Genomic DNA, 18499 nt, shown 5'->3' with positions numbered 1-18499 from the left:
TATCTGATCAACAAGCTTTTCCCAGTCCATGCTGTGGTATACTCATAACTTCAAATTTATTCATTTGTATATATTTTTTTTTTTTTTTTTTTAATGTAGATAAATTCAATATTACGTTTTATATTTTTTTATTTATTATTTTTTCTTCATATAATTTTTCTCATATTTTCATTCATAATTGACTTTATTAAAGATCTTCCTTAAATATTATCTATACCGTTAGCAGTGCTACGGTATCGTTTCTTAAGACACTTGTTATGCAGTTTGTATATTTTTATTAATGCATTGGATACCATAATTAATGCAATTACAATTAGTATTATGGTTATCCAGAACAAGTCTGCATTTTGGACTTCTACTTTATTTATTACATTGGCTGTAGAGTCCACAGTTTTAGTGTCTATTAGACCCATTTTGGGTATACTAATTTTATATTTTGGAGAATAGAATAGAAAATTTCCTTTGTATATACTTTTATTTTCAGTTTTACTTATTTCATTTGTCTCTATAGACATTTATGTTTGGAATTATCTATTTATAAAATCTTTCAATGTTCGCAAGAGTAAAAAAAAATTGTATTTTACATTGTTGCCTGCCTGATTCTAGCTATGGCTTCACGGGCCATATTGGGTTAACAGGGCATAATAGTATATGCTCCGTTTTACAATATTTCTTACAATTTTTCTTATCTATATATATTTTATATTTACTTTATATTTATATATATTTATTATTATATTCTGCTGTTGATGATGCTCATCAGGTGTCAGCTGGGCGTCGCCGGGGGTGGCACGCTGACACTCCCTCGCTGCTGTCTATTTGTTGGGTGTCAGCTGGGCGTCGCCGGGGGTGGCACGCTGACACTCCCTCGCTGCTGTCTATTTCTTCGCCGCTGAAGACGTCGATGGTCGCTCACAAGTCCCCAGGCAGTGGGGACTCCAGATTCCTTCGCAGCCAGGGGGGCAGGACTTCTTTGGTTTTGTTAATGCTGGTGCTGGTGCTGGACATGCCTGGTATTTTGGAACTTCATTAATTGTGGGTATATTTTTAATATTATCTGAGTGAGTTTTCTCGAGCTTATGGGTCTTTAATTCTTGCTGATATTGCAACAAGTGGTCTAGCTCTGCATGTAGCTTTAGAGCTTTCGACCAAACCGGTGGCGTTTGCTGACCGTATATTAGCCACCTTACGTGGGCTATACGTTTATTCAGCTTAGTTTTCAAACCGCCACGGTGTTTGCCCATACTCAATAGAACTCTACTCACTCAGATTTTTCCTTGGTTTTTGCAGTTCCATTTAATTAGTCCAGTCTTCTTCCAGTCCAGTGTTCCTTTGTTCCTTTGTTTTCACCAGCTTTGGTCAATTCGTCCAGCGTTGGACGACTGTCACGGTCGCCATGTAATGATGAACTCCAATTAAGAACACAAGTCCGTTTTAAGTTGAAGGCAGCCGTCGGGCTGACATATATTTATTCAATTTCTTCTTTTGATTTTAGAGTAGGCAGAAATGGTTCTGCCAGCTCAACGTCTACAGAGTCTCTGATTTTACAGTTTTGAATATATTTGGACTTAGGCTAATCCGCGTAGCTGCGCTGCCGGGTACGCCAGCGGCGGAGCGGCGTTCTTATGTATATCTTATATATCTAGGCTTATCGGGAGAGCGAGCTAAGTATGTACGTATGTAATATGCATTTGGTCGGCGTGTGAATGCTGACCAAGCACTTATACTTTTTGGCCTTCAAGTGGGCAATGCACTTATACTTTGTGGCCTTCGAGTGGGTGATCATGTTACATCCGCCCTGGCCTAACTGCGTGCATAAACATAAACATAAACATAGCAACAAAGTGCTGCCATAAGTTAATATGCTATTTTATTTAATTGTTCTTAATATTGCATAGGCACATACTACACTACAAAACTGCTAAATTCGGAGGCGCGTTGGAGTGTGCTGAAGGAATTTGGCCAAAGTTTCAAAGTGACAATGTTTTTGTTTCCTTTTTTTCTTTTTTTTTTTGGTTTGGGACTCACATCTGCACCTCATTTACATGGCCGACGGGATACTTTTTTGGTTTTGAACAGTGGAGGCGGTGGGTTTAGTCCATTTGCAAAGCATAAAAGTTGAATAAGTTGTTCGGCGTCCAGTTCGGCAAAAAAAAAAGCCGCCATTAAATAAGTTTTTGTTCCCTGCTTTTTCGTGAAGTTCTCGAGATGGGGATATATATCTGTTCCGGGATGTATATATATTATGTATACACACATTGGAGTGACACCTCCAACGTCAACAACTTGAACATCAGTTTTGCGAGGCGCGGCGGTCTGATAACTTTTCAAATTTAGCCGCTTGGAAAAAGAGTGTAAAGAGGCCGCGGAGGAAAAGCCCAAGATGAAGTGGAAGTTGAATGGGAGTTGGCGGTGTTGCGAACTTGCGATGTGGCGATGGGGCAAAGGGGTGCCCAAAAAGTATGCTAAGTATATCGACGACGGCTACACCACCGGCCGTTTCCCATTTTCCACCCCGATTGCCACCCACTTCCTTACCCTTGAGCTGCGCTTGAAAGACGTTCGCTTTCAATTAAGGTTCAACAACTGGGGAAACTTGTGTGTTGGCCTTAATCTAAATCTCGAAGACCCTATAAACGGCATGGAGTATGGATTGCGACTGCTGAATGAATGTTTGTACAAAAGGAACTGAGTTTTATTTATTTGCGGGCAGTATTGTGGTTTTGAAAGCTGCGAGGATTAACAATATATCTACGGCATATTTCCATTTGAATAGGAATAATTCTGAGCTGCAAATTCGCTAGAATAGACCTGTATTTGCAGGAGGAATTTTCTTAGGTTTCACAGATCTCCAAAGGACTGGGCTGCGATGAATTAGAAAAGTTCTGAATTAACATTTATTTTATTTATTATAAGTTGTCCAATACCTATTGCTTTCGCTTTCGCTGTCCCACTCTAACCTTGATGCCTGTTCTCTTCTTGCATGTTACTTGGTTTGCGATGACGACGGATCAAAAAAAAAAAAGTTGTTCATAAAAGAAAAAATTAAAGAAAAAAAGAGAGAGGAGAGAGAGAGAGAGAGAGAGAGTGAGAAGGAGAAGGAAAAAATATATAAAAGAAAATTGAGCAGAGTTGTAGACGCGACATGGATACCAAGTTGGAGGCGCGTGGCCAGTTTCCGGCCTCGTTTCCGGACACATTCAAGAACTTCTTTGCCATGATGAACGAAGACGAGGATCATGTGGGGCTCTTTGCCAATCTGCTGGAGGATAAGGTAGCCCGCGACCCACGTCCACATCTTTTCGGACGACTTTGCGACAGCGCACATGTCCTAGCATAACAGTTGCATATTAACCATTTCTCTTTCCCTCCTTTCGTTTGGTTTTCCCTCCACGTTCCTAGGTGATTCCGCGCCAGAACAGCCCCGTGCAGCCCCAGCGGCAGCGGTACGGTGGCAGCATGCGGAGTCACAGCGGCGGCGACCGCTCCGATCGAAGGGGTCGCGCCGAGCGGCAGTACCAGCAGCAGATCCAGAATCATCATCATCACCAGCAGCAGCAGCAGCAGCACCAGCAGCAACAGCAGCAGCAGCAAGGCACCCAACAGGTGAGATGAGATGTGGCATGTACATGACTTGGTGACGATATACCGATGTATGCCTGCAGCAGCGCGTCTTTCAGTCGCGCAGTCGCAGCGGCAGTGGCAGCAGCGTTGACCTTTATGCTAATCGCAATGTAAGTTTCTCGACCACCACCAACCGGGTCAATTCATTGCGGAGGAATCGCTCGCGAGGATCGCTGACCACTCTGAGCAGCAATGGCTTAAATGCCCTGGGCCTGGGACCCGTGACCCTTGCACCGAATGTCAGCTCGAGCAGCAGCGGCAGCGTCCTGGACTTGACCTTGCCGGGTGGCACTGGTACTGGGACTGGTGACGGAGGTGGCGGAGGTGGATGCGGTGCCCAGAACGTGTATCCTTCGCCCGCAAAGTCGAACCTGAAGCCCGCTCTGAAGGCGACCAACTCGTCGGTGGACCGTGGATGCGCACTCTTCGTTGGAATCGATGGTGAATTTCATTGCGGTGACATCAAGTACTGTTCCCTGCACCATGACAATTCCGCAGATGGCATCCAACAACTCCAGCAGCAGCTCAAGAATCAGCAACTCGGTTCTGGACAGAAACACGTGACTATGGCCTGTTGCGAGTGCGTTTGCGGCAGTGGCAAGGCTGCCCGTTCCGGACCCGATGGCGAGGACAATTGCGGTGCGAACTACCTGAAGGGCTATTCTGGCGGATACATGCTACCCCCGACGCCCAAGGGGAAGTCCATCGACAAGACGAGCAACTTCACTTCCGCCGAGCTGGCAGCATCGAAGAATAAGGATCTGCAGGAGCGACAGGAGCGGCAGGAGAAACGTGGGTCGGTCATCCTCGAAAGGGCCTTCGATTTCGGTGAGTTTTTACAAGATATACATATGTACATATGTATGCACATCTTAAATATTACTTATTTTATATATACCCGAAATATGTGCGTGTTTTGAATAGTGTTTTAGGAAACTATTTTTTAGCCAAATTCACATAGCATAAAAGCAAAATTTTAAAATAGAAATGCTCTTTCTTCCTGATTAAGTATCCGCACTGCTTATCGCTTGACAGTGTTGTAAAGCGCAATTAAAAGCGCACGCAATGTAAGCCTTTTCCACAGCGGGCCAAAAGGGAAATCTCGGCCATCTGGATTATCGCCACGGAAATGCAGGCGCTGCAGGGGTTGGCTCTTGATTAGGGAATTAGTCACCAGTTACTGGGCAGCAAAAAGGGCGGACGAAGTGGACGAAGCCTTTCAAGGAGCATGTCCTGCAACGAAGTGCGGAAGTCGGAAGTGCGTGCCATGGGCGGTGGCCCCAATTGCAGAACGAGCTGCCTGTTTGCATGCTGCACGGCCATCGGCTGGCAGGTTAATTAAGACTGCTGCCTGGACTTGTTTTCCGGGCACAAAGTGACTCTTTACGGTGACAATGACATGGAGCACACTTCGTTCTCCGTGCCTCGTGGTCCATGCTCCGGTTCTCCGGTTCTCCGGCTCTCCGGTCCCCGGACTGCAGACTCCGGCTAACGAGGCCGCAAGTCACCTGCCAGATCGCAACTCCCTTTTGCCTGGCCTTCGTTGTGGTGGCTGCCACATTGATGCAATTGTGGCTGTTTTGTGGCACCTGACAACAAGTTAAGGGACAAGTCCCGAGGAGTTGAGTTCTTTGTGTCCGTCCGTTCGAAGCACTTTGCTACTTTGCTCCGGACGCACATTACACTAGCTGACAAATTTGCCATTTTTGTTGAATGCATTCTGCGTGAATTTAGGCCATTTTATTATACACACGTTGGTTCATTTTCCAGGCTAGCTTTTGAAGAGCGCAACTTTTAGCGTGCTAGCTAGTGTTCGAAAACTAAACCGTTTTCATTGATGTTAGCCGCAGGTGTTGGTAAGAGGGAAAATATTAACCGAATGCCGCCCAAGTTGACATAAAGAAAGCTCTTTAACTTAATTTAATTTGGCTGGGAATCTGCTCAGAGCATTAGCTTCAGCCACTTGACTTTAAAAAGTGTTTTCATTTAATCCGAAAATGTCGTTAAGGAAACTCTGACAATGGCTGTTTGTGTACATTGCAATCTTCCTCTCGAAAATTCAGCTGGAAAATACACTTTAACTTGAATTTTGTACCTGTGTCAGCCGGCGACGTGCGAATCCACGAACAGCGGATATTGGGCAAATGGATAAAGTACCCCGAAGGATCCACCTTCCATTTGCTGCTGGTAAATGCGCTTTAAATTCGCTTTAAATAATAAAACGGATAAGTCAAGGCCGCAAGAAAGGGGCAAAAAACAAGAAGAACAAAAAAACGATCCGGAAGGGAGCCCAAAAACGAAAATTAAACATCAACTTAAAAAGTGGCAAATGAAGAGTATAAAGCGAAAAAGGTCCGACATTTACCCGTCGCTTGTCCTGAAGCCTTTTTGGTCTTTTTTCCCCCTTTTTTTTGAGGGGGCGAATCGGAGGCGGGTGACACTGACGGGTTACATGGATAATCGGCTCCTTTTTTGGGTGGGCGGGTGCCTGTTTGTCAGGTGAAGGGATTCCAACTTTAAGATACTTTCTGCCTTTGTCCACTTAATTGCATTTGGTAAACTGTTGAATGGAGCCGCTCGATAAAAGGACCGGCGACTCATTGCTGTAATGGATGGGCGCCTCATGGTGATTAATTTGACTGAATGCGGCTGAAAAAGGTTTGAACCGAATAGAGCCTCCCGAACGTTATGATTAATCGGCGGGATCAACGGAATTAAATCTGGTTAAAATCATGCCCTCAAATGAACAAAGACAAGTGACAAATGCTTCGAATGGCATGCCCATTAATCGAATGATTGAACTGCCAATGGGCACAATACAATAGATGCCGTCTTAAGAAAACCATTTAATAGACTCCCAGCTCTTAGCTACAGTTGCCAAAATTTAAACGATGGCTGCGTCATAAAATTCTTAAGCTCTGTCGACGAAGAAATGTGCCACACGCTAATTAAGAGAAAGCACCCAGAAAGTTTCCTAGGCAAACTCGGGGGCCATGAAATTTAATCATAAATATGTTGAAAACAATTTTTATGGCCACCCATTGGACAAGGACGAAATTTCCTGGGTATATTCCTCAGAGAAAATTAAAAAATAATGAGAATGTAGCCTGATGAGGAAATTGTGCACTTTAAAACGCATCCAATCGTTAAACCAAATGTTTTGGAGACCAAAATCTAGACAGTTCTTATAAACTATTAACTTGAACTGCCATTGTAAATCGTGACTTTTGAGTGACAGGATTTCCTTAAATCAAATGAATATTAAACTGGGTATTCTTGAGGTCGAGTCTGTTAGCCTGTCATATGTGGCCATATTTTAAGCGATGCTCCGGGTCTAACCGACAATTTTTATGGCGCCCACCGACGCACAAAGAGCCAAAGTTTATTAATTTTTTTTTCGCCCAGCAACAAAAGGAAACAGCAAAGAAAACTTAAGCTTGGCTATAAACATGTAAACAGAAAGCAAACACACTTACACGCTTGCAAACAGAAAGTCGTTGGGAAATGTCTCGGAAAAGTTTGCTTTTTGGGTTCTGGCAAAACATTTTCATATTTGACTTCAACTTGGGAAACATAATTCCTGGGGAAGGCAGACACACACAACGCAAAAGCGATATATAGACACCCGGGAACAGGTGGCACAGGTGGCCCAGGTGTCCCTGCCCACATTTTTCCCATATAACATAGATAAGGATGAAAAGCGTAGAGGGATGGGCCCAGTGGAACTGGCCACATCGTTGCGGTTGGTTTCTGTCAACTGGACGATGGAGAGACAATTATGAAACTAACAGACGACTTGTTTCACTCAACTGCTGAGATTCTGTCATTTTCCCAGCAATTTCCCAAGCTATTTTGTGTCAATTTTGCATGAATCTGTAATTGCCTTTGGAATCTTGTTAGATCAATTCAACTTCAGGCTGGCACTCAGCTGAATTTTAAGGAATACCGAAATGCTGTAGTAGTAACTATTGTACAGGAGTATTTTATTTACAAAATGGCTTCGCTTTTATTGTAATGAAACTTCCGCCGTTCTATTTACTCTATCCTGATTGCTGCCCGTGGTTCCGGTCCGGGTGCTCAGATGCCAGCTGCGACGAGAGCGACAGCATAAGCAGCAGCACCCACAATCCCGTGCCCTCGCCGGCTCCACACCAGCTGGCCTACAATGTCCTCAAGCCGATCCTCAAGCAGCCGCAGCAGCAGCAGCAGAAGGCAATGTTGCAGCCGCAACATCAACAGGTAAATGTACAGCAACATCAAGGAGTTACGCAGCTGCAATATCAACAGGTGACGCATCAGCAACTGGGCAACCAGCAGCATCAAGTGGTGACCCATCAGCCCCACCAGCAGGTGACCCACCAGCAACATCCAGGAGGAGGTGCCCACCAGCAGCACCAAGTGGTTGCCCATCAGGCACACCCCCACACGCAGGCTAGCCACCAGCAGCCCGTGCTGCAGGTTCAGCTCCCGACCCCCGGGGTGCACGTGGTGCACCGCCTGCTGCCCACACCGCCCACCCACAGTGGAAAGGGGGCGTACCACACGCGTGAGACGGCCTTGCAGCGGGTGCAACAGCAGAGCGGCTATTACAACCAGGGGCCGAGCACCTCGGCATCTGCCTACGGCTATAACCAGGCCATGGAGCAACAGCAGATGCAGCAGCAGCTGCACTACGATCCTCACCAGGAGCTGCAGTTCGAGCAGCATCAGCCGCACCAGTCGCATCAGCAGCATCAGCAGCAGCAACATCAGCAGCAACAACATCAGCAGCAACATCAGCAGCAGCAGCAGCTGCAACAGCAACATCAGCAACATCAGCAGCTGCAGCATCAGCAGCAGCAACATCAGCAGCAACAACATCAGCAGCAACATCAGCTGCAACATCAGCAGTACGCGGATGACACCGAGCTTGATTACGATACGGAGTGGGAGTTGGATGAGGAACCTGCTCCTCAGATTGTGCCGCCACTCACCACCTTCAACGATTTCGTCAACGCGGCTCAAAATCCAACTGGCAGTCGTGTAAGTATCGCTGAAATATTATTCACGTACAATTGTTGTTGAAAAAAAAAAATGTTGATCGATTTTATTATTATTTATTGCCACAAAGTTTGTTTGCGTAAATGTCTCATATTCATGTCAATCGTTATTGGATTGCGGTCTCATATTCATGCTTGAAGCCAAACAGACACTTTAAAGCCAATTAGTTCAATAATTAAATGTGTGTGCTGCAATAAATATTTACATTCCTATAACACAAAGTTATTTTTCAGCGACACCTCTAACCCCTTACAACTTGTCTCTTTATTTTTCACCATACCATGACCATTCATAGCAGAGTCTGCGGGCCCAGAAGTCGCCGATTTTGAACAGGCGTCGCGCCTCATCCATAGCCGGAAATCTTTTGCATTCGGATTACACGTACACCCGGAATAGCATCGGTGGAGCTCCGATCGACTCCAACGACTTTCAGCGCATTTCGCATAGCAGCAGTGCCAGGTATGAATGGACAGTTCTAGGTTCAAGTTCAATTATGTTTGGTGTCGAGGTTCGTTATGTTAATTATTCCATGGTTGCGAATCAGTATTCGGCTAAAGTTGTTAGAAGACCAATTTGTGATGACTTTCGCCAACTTTTTAGCCTCAGTTCCGAGGAAGATTAAGCTGATGATAAAGTAGCTGCAGCTGGGGGCACAAGTCCTCTTCGAAGGCGTCCAGTCATAAACAAGTAAAAATGATAATTAAAAAGTTTGCAACAATGCCAGGCAAGCAGGCAGGCAGGTGGGTAGAGCAGAAGGGCCACCCTAATTAGGTGACCCCGACCGCCTAGAGCCTTCAACTGTGACCTCTCGTCGCCTCCCTGTGGGCCAACAGTTGTTGGCCATTGTCTTTGGCTTCCCAGCGCGACCTTGGCCCAATGGGTTTTTTCAAAATGGAAACTGTGCTGGTTTTAATGCCAAATGGCTTTTCAAATGCTTCACGCTTTATTCCATTCACAATTCACTAGCAAATGGCTTGTGAGAGCTTCAGACACAATTGCATTTAGCTTTAAAAAAATAAAAACAAGTGCACTTTTGCAACATTCCATTCCGGAAAAGAGGAATTTTTTAATGAGTTCACAGTTTGCCACATCTATCGCTTCCCGCCGGCGAAGCCAGAAGTTTCCATGAAAATCTTAAAGCCAGTCGCCTCTCTTTGCTCTCGAGCAATTTAAGAGGTATTTGAAAGCGCTGAATGAAGCGTCAGCTTTTGGGGGAAAAAATGGAACGTCTACTGCTGTTTGATCCGAGTTCCATCCTGAATAACCTTTCCGAATTTAATAAGAGTTTAATTTTTCTCGCTGAATATTCGCTGTGCGCCCTAATTGGGCTAATTACACTAAAAGCCAGCGGGTCTGGGGCAATTTTCAATCAGTTTTCATCAAGCTCGCTGCTAAGTAGCCTAATTATGAGCTGAAACGCAATTAACCTTAAGCCAAGCCGTGACCATTGAATCACACACTGCGTGTGCGGATACACAGAGGGCAATTATCATTTTCGAACTTAAATCTATAGTTAGGGTTCTCAAATAACTCAGTTCTCAATAAGGGAGCAAGAGCAATTATTTGCAATTAACATTTACATTTCTTGCTGCTTCCAGGGATCGCATGTCACTAGCCGGAGTCCTGACCTTTCAGCAGGCCATGTCCGGAGCTGTGTCACCGCAGTATGGCACAGTGGGATCGCTGAATCCCCAGCCACCCGCTTCTGGTGAAGCCGGGCAGCCGGGAATTGTGGGATCCGATGGCATTGGCGGTGGCGGATCTTCACACAACTTAAATTTGACGGTGGGCCTGGGGTTTCTCGGTGGTTCCAGCACCACTTTGGCTGCTGTCGCCGAGGTGACTAGTGGACCGGATGGCAATGGCGACTCCACCGACTCCCCGTCCCCGGTCTCCATGATTCCCAGCAATCAGCAAAAGCAGCAGCAGCAGCAGCTGTTGCAGTTGCAGCTGCAGCAGGAGCAACAGCATCTGCCCACCCATTTGCCCATGAAGCGGGAACGAGGCGTGGGCGAGTCCTCGGGGGCCAGCACATCCGGCACCGCCATCGCCGAACTGGCCTCCTCCGTCGTCCTGGCCACCCAGTCCGGCAAGCCGATGACGGAGCGACAACGCTTAAGGACATCCAGCATGCCGGCGGAAAGTAGAAGGGTGAGTAATATTCCAAAGAAGCTACAACACTTGGCAGACAATATAATTATATTTCTGACAAATGACTTATAAACAAGTAGTATTTAAACTCAATCGTCGGATGCGATACGAAACATTCAAGTCACGATTATCCCAAGCTTCCGCAAAACTGCCCAGTCATGGAAACTATTTATTTTTGCCCAAATTCGGCAGCTGGCAACTGCATAGTCCAATTCAGTCAGTTCGGCCAGCACGCTCGTGGGGATTATCGCACCGACATGGGACGACAAGTAATTGAAACTCGGACCGGGGAACAAAAGTCGTTTAAGGACAGCCATTAGCACTCCACTCAGCGCTGAAATATGCTTAATAGTAGCCGGCAGTCGAAAGAAAAGCTTGATCTGTGCTCCAGACGAAGAAGGAACCGAAGATTACACATGTATCGGGGGAGTCTACTTCTGTGTGGCTGTGCGACTCGGCCAAGTTTGCAGCATTCAGCATGAGTAAGCATTTGATACATGGCTCTGCTCTTGGCCCTCCGCCCCCGGGTCATTGGCTGCCTGAGTTGCTTTTTAGGGAGCGGTAGGAGTGGGCCTGGCTGCCAAGCTTATCATGCCCCGACCACCGACTGCCACCGACCATCCCCCAGTGGCCAGATCCAGGCCCACTTGTGCCTTGTGCCTTCCTGTATCGTTTTTGGCACACTTGAAAAATCGCCACAATCAGCTGGCAAGTTGAGTGCACTCCCACCATATATATATAATATGTGTACTATATATACTTATTGTTTATCAAGGCATTCCCTAGACGCTGAAGATAGTTTCACTGAACAAAAAACTGATTTCTATCATTTCCATATTTGCAAAAGGACTCATGCCATTTGGTTTGCCTTTAAGGTATTATAGGACATTTTTTGTCACTTCCGAGCTCTATAAATATTCAATAGGTGCATAAAGGTCGACTCATTCAATTGTCCCTTTGGCTGTGTGCCATTATCGTGGATTTATGGCTGCGGTGGCGGCCGTGGGCTTCATAATCCCCACGCTTCCTCGGCTGACTTGCACTTGTCTAGTCGGTGCAGCTAATGTAATTAGTTTGTGAAATTACTCGAGTGAAAATTGTGCAACGCGTGCTGCGCAAACTACGTGCCACCTGGAATACCTGCACCTGCCACAGTCGCAAGGGACTCAAAGCGGCAAGAAAGTGGGCCAGCCGGGGGCATTGACCCGAAGTTTTCACATTTTCCGGCACAGAACCTTATACAGAGATGCGCCGTCTGGAAATTGATTTCTCTGCAATGGGCGCTGGTTGCAATCAAAGTGAGCGGGAAAACCTTCAAACGGTATCAATGGCAAGCACATTGATGGGTCGCACCGGCGAAATGCCGTGAATTTGCCTCGAGTCCGGAGCTCAGCATTAAATGCCTAATAGTGTCAAGTGTGCGTCGCACTCGACACCAAAAAAGGAGCAAACTTGTCGACTGCAGGCCCGCATCCATTCACACTTCACCGCCACTTCCGTCGCCTGCAAGCAAACAAAAAAGGAATAAAGCCAGAGAGGCTGAAACCCCCAAGGGAGCCGAAAAAGTGCAGAAACTTTTGTGCCACCATTGCCCGAAAGGCCAACCGCAAATATGTGTGTCCTGTAAGCCCATCGGGGGCAACCGCCCTGCAATTGGCAGGAACAGGAGCCGGTACTTTGTGCTCCCTACTCGTTTCGGGCCCAAAACTGCTGGAGGTGTCTTAAATTCGACGTATGTTTTCCATTTGCAAAGGCTGCACTTACTCCATATTGGGCAGCTTAAAAGATATCGAATATCTGTGCAGGACCAACAGTTGTAGGCTTTTGCCCACATATGTATATGTTCTTATCATTATGATAAAATGTATTTGAAAAATGGTTTTATTTGTATGCTTCGTTGACAAGATGTCAACGGTGCGTATGCGTAATTTTTTCGAGTGTCACATTGCGTATACGCCTAGGAGGCAGCTGACATGGCGTATGCGTTATTTTCAAAATGTTATCATTCCGTTTTCATTTTGCTATTTTATTTTCACTTTGCAGCCCCGTCTGGCGGAGATGCGACGCTCGGCCATCCATGCCGGTGATCCGGACATGACCTACTACCGTCTGCGGAGCTTCAGCATCACCTCCCATGGCATCTGCAACTTGGGCGATTCCCTGAGGCAAGTTCCGAAGGCCCTGATACTTTTGTCAGGCTGTGCCATTTATTATTCTTCTTTTTTTTTATTTTCCTGGAACAGAAGCCGCAGGTCACGTTCGATCAACTCCGTGACTTCCACCGGCACCTCAAACAGCGGCGTGGATCGACACAATAGGTGAGTTCAGTGGTTCAACGCTCGACGTTCAATGCTCAATGTTCACATGTTCAGTGTTCAATGTTCGGCGAACAAAAGTGGCTGGCTGGCAATAAATTGTTTATGAAATGACAGTTCACATGGCGACAACAATGCGAAACGTGCGGCATTTTCGCGTCTATATAGACTGACTAATTTCATACAATTTCCACGCCAAACACTTTCCGCTGCCATTAACAACGGCATCTTGGAGTCTGGAGCTTGGGGACCCAAGATGGGGATGAATCGTAACAATGCCAAAGCGTTTTCCATCTCATTGACGAGGAAAACGACGCGTTCCCTGAACAGTGGCAACAATCGCTTTAATTGGTATTTTACTTATTGTTTTGGTATGGATTTCATCTAAACTCTGTTTCTACTCCACTTGATGGTACCAAAGATTAGTTAACACATAAATATATATTCATTTAATTTTGATTGCCTATGGATTAGGTTGCTCCACTGTGCCTCGCTGATTCGCTTATTAATGTTATTCGTATTGCCTGTATCTTCGTAGCAACGCATCGGGGGCATCGGGCGAAGTCATCGACGGGGATCCCAATGTTCCGGCCTACAAAATTGCCATGCTCGGCGCCTCTGGAGTGGGCAAGACCACCCTGACTTACCAGTTCACCACTTCCGATTACATATGCGCCTACGACCTGAGTCTCGGTAAGTCGGTGTACGAAATTCATTATTCACCAGGCTCTTTTCAATTGTCACTTCTTTTAATCGGGCAAGTGTAAGGCTATACTTAAATAACCAAATATCAAATGTATGTTTAGTTATGCTCAGAAATTGCTCAAATTGTATAAAATTTATAAGTGAATCACGTACCTAAATGGCTATCTAAGTTTGGGTAAATTTCGAAATTTACTTTTTGTCCAGGCACACGTTAGGCAATGTAATTGAAAATGAAGTCGCCCTTTCAGAATCACCTCCCCACCACGCCCCCCACCCCCCGCCTGGCGCTCCACTACGCGGCTTTTAATCAAACACATTTGCATTTTAATTATGGCACAAAGTCATAAAATATGAAAACCGCCGGCGCTAATTTCATTAACTTTCGCGACCATATCACCGGATCCCGGAGTGTGGAAACGCTAGAGAACATGGCCAAGTTGGCTGCCAACCACTTTAATAGCGGCTTTGGAGCTGTTAAGTGGATTTTCAGAGTGAAGTGGAGAAGGATTTCCACTGCCATCGGCTTAGTGTCCCGCTTCTCGTCCAGAAAATCGCATTAGTCGCAAATAGACTGGGATGCAGTGTTTTCCAGTCCCTCCCCTCTCGATTCAGCATTTGGCATGGCATGGCTTGTTATTGTTACTTCCAAGAACGATGCAAGGCAATGCCTATCAAGCGTATTAGGGAAACTGCAGTGATTTAAAGTTTCTGGTCTCTAGTCACTAGTCTCTAGTCTTACCTTAGTTCAGTTTTCAAGTGCCATACGGGCATGGTATGGATGAGCGGTGCTCAAAGCCGGAAAACTCTTCTCTTCCTTTTTTTTGTCTGCCGGGGTCTGGCGAAAATTGACGTAATTAGTCAGACCAAAAGATGCTAGTGCATCCGCTCCGAAGTCGAATTAATTGAATTGTGCCACTATCGAATTACCTTTTGAGCAGCGGACTTTAATGGACCACACTTGTGTTCTGGCACTGAGTTAATTACGTCTGGGATGCTGGAAGCTCAACGGCTTGAGTTCTGGCTGGAGTAATCCGATCATGGCGAAAGTTGCCGAAACCCAATATTTCATTAGCAGCGGATAATTCCTGCTGCAAGCGGCGCAACATGTGTGTGTCGCCGTGCAGCAACAGTTGCCAGCGGATGATTTCTGGTCAGAAAGCAAGCGCCCGCATGCGATTTGGAAATTCTATATTAATGGAGTACGGCGTACTTATATCATTATCATCAAGCTTCATTGTACTTTCCTGTGCAATACGGGCTCCGATTGGTCTCTGTTCGCCTCGCTGGCATTTGCAGCTGGACAAGGCCAAAGGGCCGAAAAGTGGCATTGCCATGGTCGTTTGTGCAGGATTGTGTGTGTTGTGGAGATAATAAAACTGGGAGCTTTAATTAGTCCACAAGGAGGGGCGAACTTTATGACAATCGTGTGTGCGAGTGTGTGCGAGTGTGTGTGTGTGTGCTGGGGGTCTTTGCCCTTTTGCTTGCCAACCATTGTTGGCAATTAACATAGATGAGTTGTCCTACGGACTGGTTCCTAGCTTGCCAGCTGCACTGCTTCCACTGCTTGCACTGCTTGAGGGCTGCGTGTGTGGTTTCGATACTCGAATGCTTTCCTGCAGCACACGCAAATTGCTGTGTGCTTTTGCGTGTGAGCGGCATCTTAGCCATATTTCGCTAATGGCTGCCAGGATTGCATGACCACAGAAATCTGTGGGCGGCGGAACTGCTTTGGCCACGCCCTCGAAAGCAGATGGTAAATTTATTACATGCCATGTGTCCGTTTGGAGTAAATCTAAGTGCCTCTGATTTTGGACAATCGCCCTGATTTCAGTTACATTTATGCAACAACTCTTATTGTAGAGCAACACAACAAAACACCTTTTGAACACAACTGTACCCAAAACTGTACCTGTGGCATCTAAACGAAAATAGACTACAGTCTATATTTGACTTGTTCTAGAAAGCCCCAATAATCCTCAGCCGTTTCAGACACCGCACTTATTTTAGCCATCAGTGGCTAATAATACACGCCCCCAAAATGTTTTGCTTTTAGGGACGGCCAGTGCGTGTAATCTCACCAGAATCGCATGGGGTTTTCCCAGCTTTTCCTGCTTTTCCCCGCTTTCCGTTGGCTTGTTTGCACAGGCGTTTGGATAATTGCATTGCAATGACTCGCGGTTGCCGTTCGCCGTTCGCCTTTTGCCGCTCCCCAATTGCATGGCTAATCGGCTAAGCCGACGAAGGACCCATGCTCACACTGGAAGGAAGAAGGGGGCTTCTTCGACCACCGACAACGGCAATACAGCACGTTTGCTTTTTCTATTCAATTTGTGCGGCACCGCCCACGCATGGTAAATTACTTGCAACATGCAAATTAAGCGGCGAAGTGTGTGGGCTTTTTTGTTTCTAGTCATTTAACCATTTCACCATTTCAGCATTTGGATGCAGGGGGTCGACTGGCGTCTAAATATTTGCCACAGCTGAATGCAAACAGAGTCGGACGCAAACTGCAGTCATTGTCTGCTCCTGCGACTCCTGCCCAGCTCCTTTCGTCCTTTTCCGCTGCTCCAGCCACCCAAGCTGCCCCTTCATCCTGCTGGCTCGTGTCAAACTGCTGACAAAGCGTACATGGGAGGCGGTCCTCGTGCACTGACAAAAAAAATCGTGCCTAATTGGAGTTTCAAGGAAAAATAAGAAGATTCAGCGAGAAGTCATTTAAATTCGTTCGCTCTTAGGGTTTCACCATTTTTAGGCCTAAATAGTCCCTTATTTTATGCACAACATTCGATATAATGGTCCAAATGTGGAATGCCATATCTCGTTAAACTCGTAATTAAATTTCCCATCGAAGTGCATTTAAATCTGGTAACATTCAAATTTGGCTATTTTTCGGAAAAAATCCTTTACAAAAACTGCGAAAATATATAAAAAAAAAATACGTTTGAGAGTCAACCGAAAAGAGATTTGGATAGTTCCCCAAGGTTATTAGCCGTAAAAATCCGCATTTGTTTTAGTTCTGGGAGCGTTTTTAGTCAGAATATAGCAAAAACCCGTATAAAAAAGTTGATAACTTGATTTCCGTGAAAAAACAGTTAGTTAGTTTTATTCACAAAATGGAAAATAGTAACACGAATCTGGAGTGCCATATCTTGTTGAGCTCGTAATGAAATTTCCCATCGAAGTGCATTAAAACCTGAAAAATTTCAACTTAAGCCATTTTTCGCAAAAATCACGATGTAACCGCTTATAAAAAATGCGAAAATTCGATGAAATTTTAGTTTTTCAAATGAATCCAAAACGTGGTGTCCGTCGTTTTCTAATGAAAATTTCTGTAAAAATCCGTTTTCGTTTTTACCTATGTGACACTTTTTAGCCAAATGATAGAAAAAACCAATTTGAAAAAAATCGCATTTCTACCGAAAGTAAAGTTTTACATTGGAAATATTAGTTAAAATAGGCAAATTTCCAAACTTAATTTTCTGGCAGTGTTGCAGTGTGACGTAGCACTTTCCGTGTGCTCCAAGGGACAAGAAGGCTTTACGGCTCCAGAGTAGCGAGTACGGAGCACCGAGGGTCGGTTCCCAGTTGCCAACACCCGGTGTGGCCTCCACTCCAAGTTCACTGTCTGCGTCCTTTTTCCACGTTTCATGGCTGGGCTAAAAAAAAAACAAGTCAATGTGGACAGAGAAAGGGGAGCGTCAATTGCGACATTAACTTGCTGGGCAAATAAAATCACTTTGATTACGGTTTTATGGGCGGCACGCCCCTCCAACGCCCACGAAGGTTGTTGCCACCCCTTGGCCCCCTTGGTGCAATTTGATCGATTTAAGACCCTAGAACTGCATTCGAGTACTTGTTATTTTGATTTCCGTGAAAACATTCAGAGCTCAGCGCTTCCTTTCATTTTTTCTGATGGTAATGCAAATGCACTCCTCGAAATACACGCTTGAACAATGCACTTCACGTTGCCTGCTTTGTTATGTTGTAATATAATTACCAATTAGTTTTTGTATGCCCATATGTATTATATATACACACATTTATATATATACTTTTTTAGATGATGACTACGGACAGAAGACGGTGTCGGTGCTGGTCGATAACATTGAGACGGACTTGGAGATTATTGATCATCCCGCATGCGAGATGTCGGTGAGTTCCGATTCCCCTGAAAACTGCCCCCTCTCATCTGGCTGGGAGTTTTTCCGTTTTCCGAATTTTCCGATTTTCCCAGTCTGGTTAAGTGGATCAAGCTGTGGACTTACACCCATCTGCCACTGACAAATACCTTTTACACGTTGTCGGTCGTCACTTTAAAGAGGAAACAATGTGATGGCATGAAACCAAAGTATTGCAAATTACAAAGTAAATTGCAATTGCAATTAGCAAATGTTCAACACAAAACCATTGCAATTTTCGGTTAACCCATGTGCGATTTCTTAAGTCTGCATTGAGAGAAGCTTTGGGTCTTTAATTTGAGCAAGGGGTCAGGCGTCTCAGCTGGAACAACGTGAACTTTTCCATCCCTTTTGGCCCCACCCACCCAGCTCGTCGTCAGGCAGCTTGAAATTTCATTAGAACGATTTTTGTAGCCTACTTTTCTGCGCCATATGGCTCATCTCACTCTTGGTTTCTATTATTTCTCCACCACAAAATTGGCTCTC

The 18499-nt window shown here is 45.5% G+C and overlaps 1 protein-coding gene and 1 long non-coding RNA gene across 11 annotated transcripts in view; one reads left to right on the top strand and one right to left on the bottom strand.

The window, feature by feature from the left end:
* LOC6725049 (probable serine/threonine-protein kinase yakA) overlaps window positions 1–18499 on the top strand; it is a 46707-nt gene that overhangs the window by 22754 nt on the left and 5454 nt on the right. For 3 of the 10 annotated variants that reach the window (XM_016173012.2, XM_039296295.2, XM_039296294.2), the window contains exons 3-12: window positions 3027–3274; window positions 3403–3606; window positions 3666–4452; window positions 7706–8646; window positions 8960–9123; window positions 10263–10815; window positions 12859–12980; window positions 13059–13133; window positions 13669–13823; window positions 17896–17987. In XM_016173012.2, coding sequence (XP_016038026.1) covers window positions 3146–3274; window positions 3403–3606; window positions 3666–4452; window positions 7706–8646; window positions 8960–9123; window positions 10263–10815; window positions 12859–12980; window positions 13059–13133; window positions 13669–13823; window positions 17896–17987 — 3222 coding nt within the window. In that variant the 5' untranslated portion in view covers window positions 3027–3145. Of the gene's footprint in view, window positions 1–3026; window positions 3275–3402; window positions 3607–3665; window positions 4453–7672; window positions 8647–8959; window positions 9124–10262; window positions 10816–12858; window positions 12981–13058; window positions 13134–13668; window positions 13824–17895; window positions 17988–18499 lie in introns of all 10 variants that reach the window. The other 7 variants (XM_039296298.1, XM_039296297.1, XM_016173011.2 and 4 more) reach the window with 7 other exon arrangements.
* Window positions 175–1509, bottom strand: LOC123327389. The gene is made up of 2 exons (XR_006542134.1): window positions 1266–1509; window positions 175–1010 (listed from the first exon to the last, which is right to left on the bottom strand). It is a non-coding gene; the product is annotated as an uncharacterized LOC123327389 (long non-coding RNA).

This window comes from Drosophila simulans, chromosome X (assembly GCF_016746395.2).
Source record: "Drosophila simulans strain w501 chromosome X, Prin_Dsim_3.1, whole genome shotgun sequence".
NCBI lineage: Eukaryota > Metazoa > Arthropoda > Insecta > Diptera > Drosophilidae > Drosophila > Drosophila simulans.
This window is presented reverse-complemented; position numbering and strand designations above follow the sequence as displayed.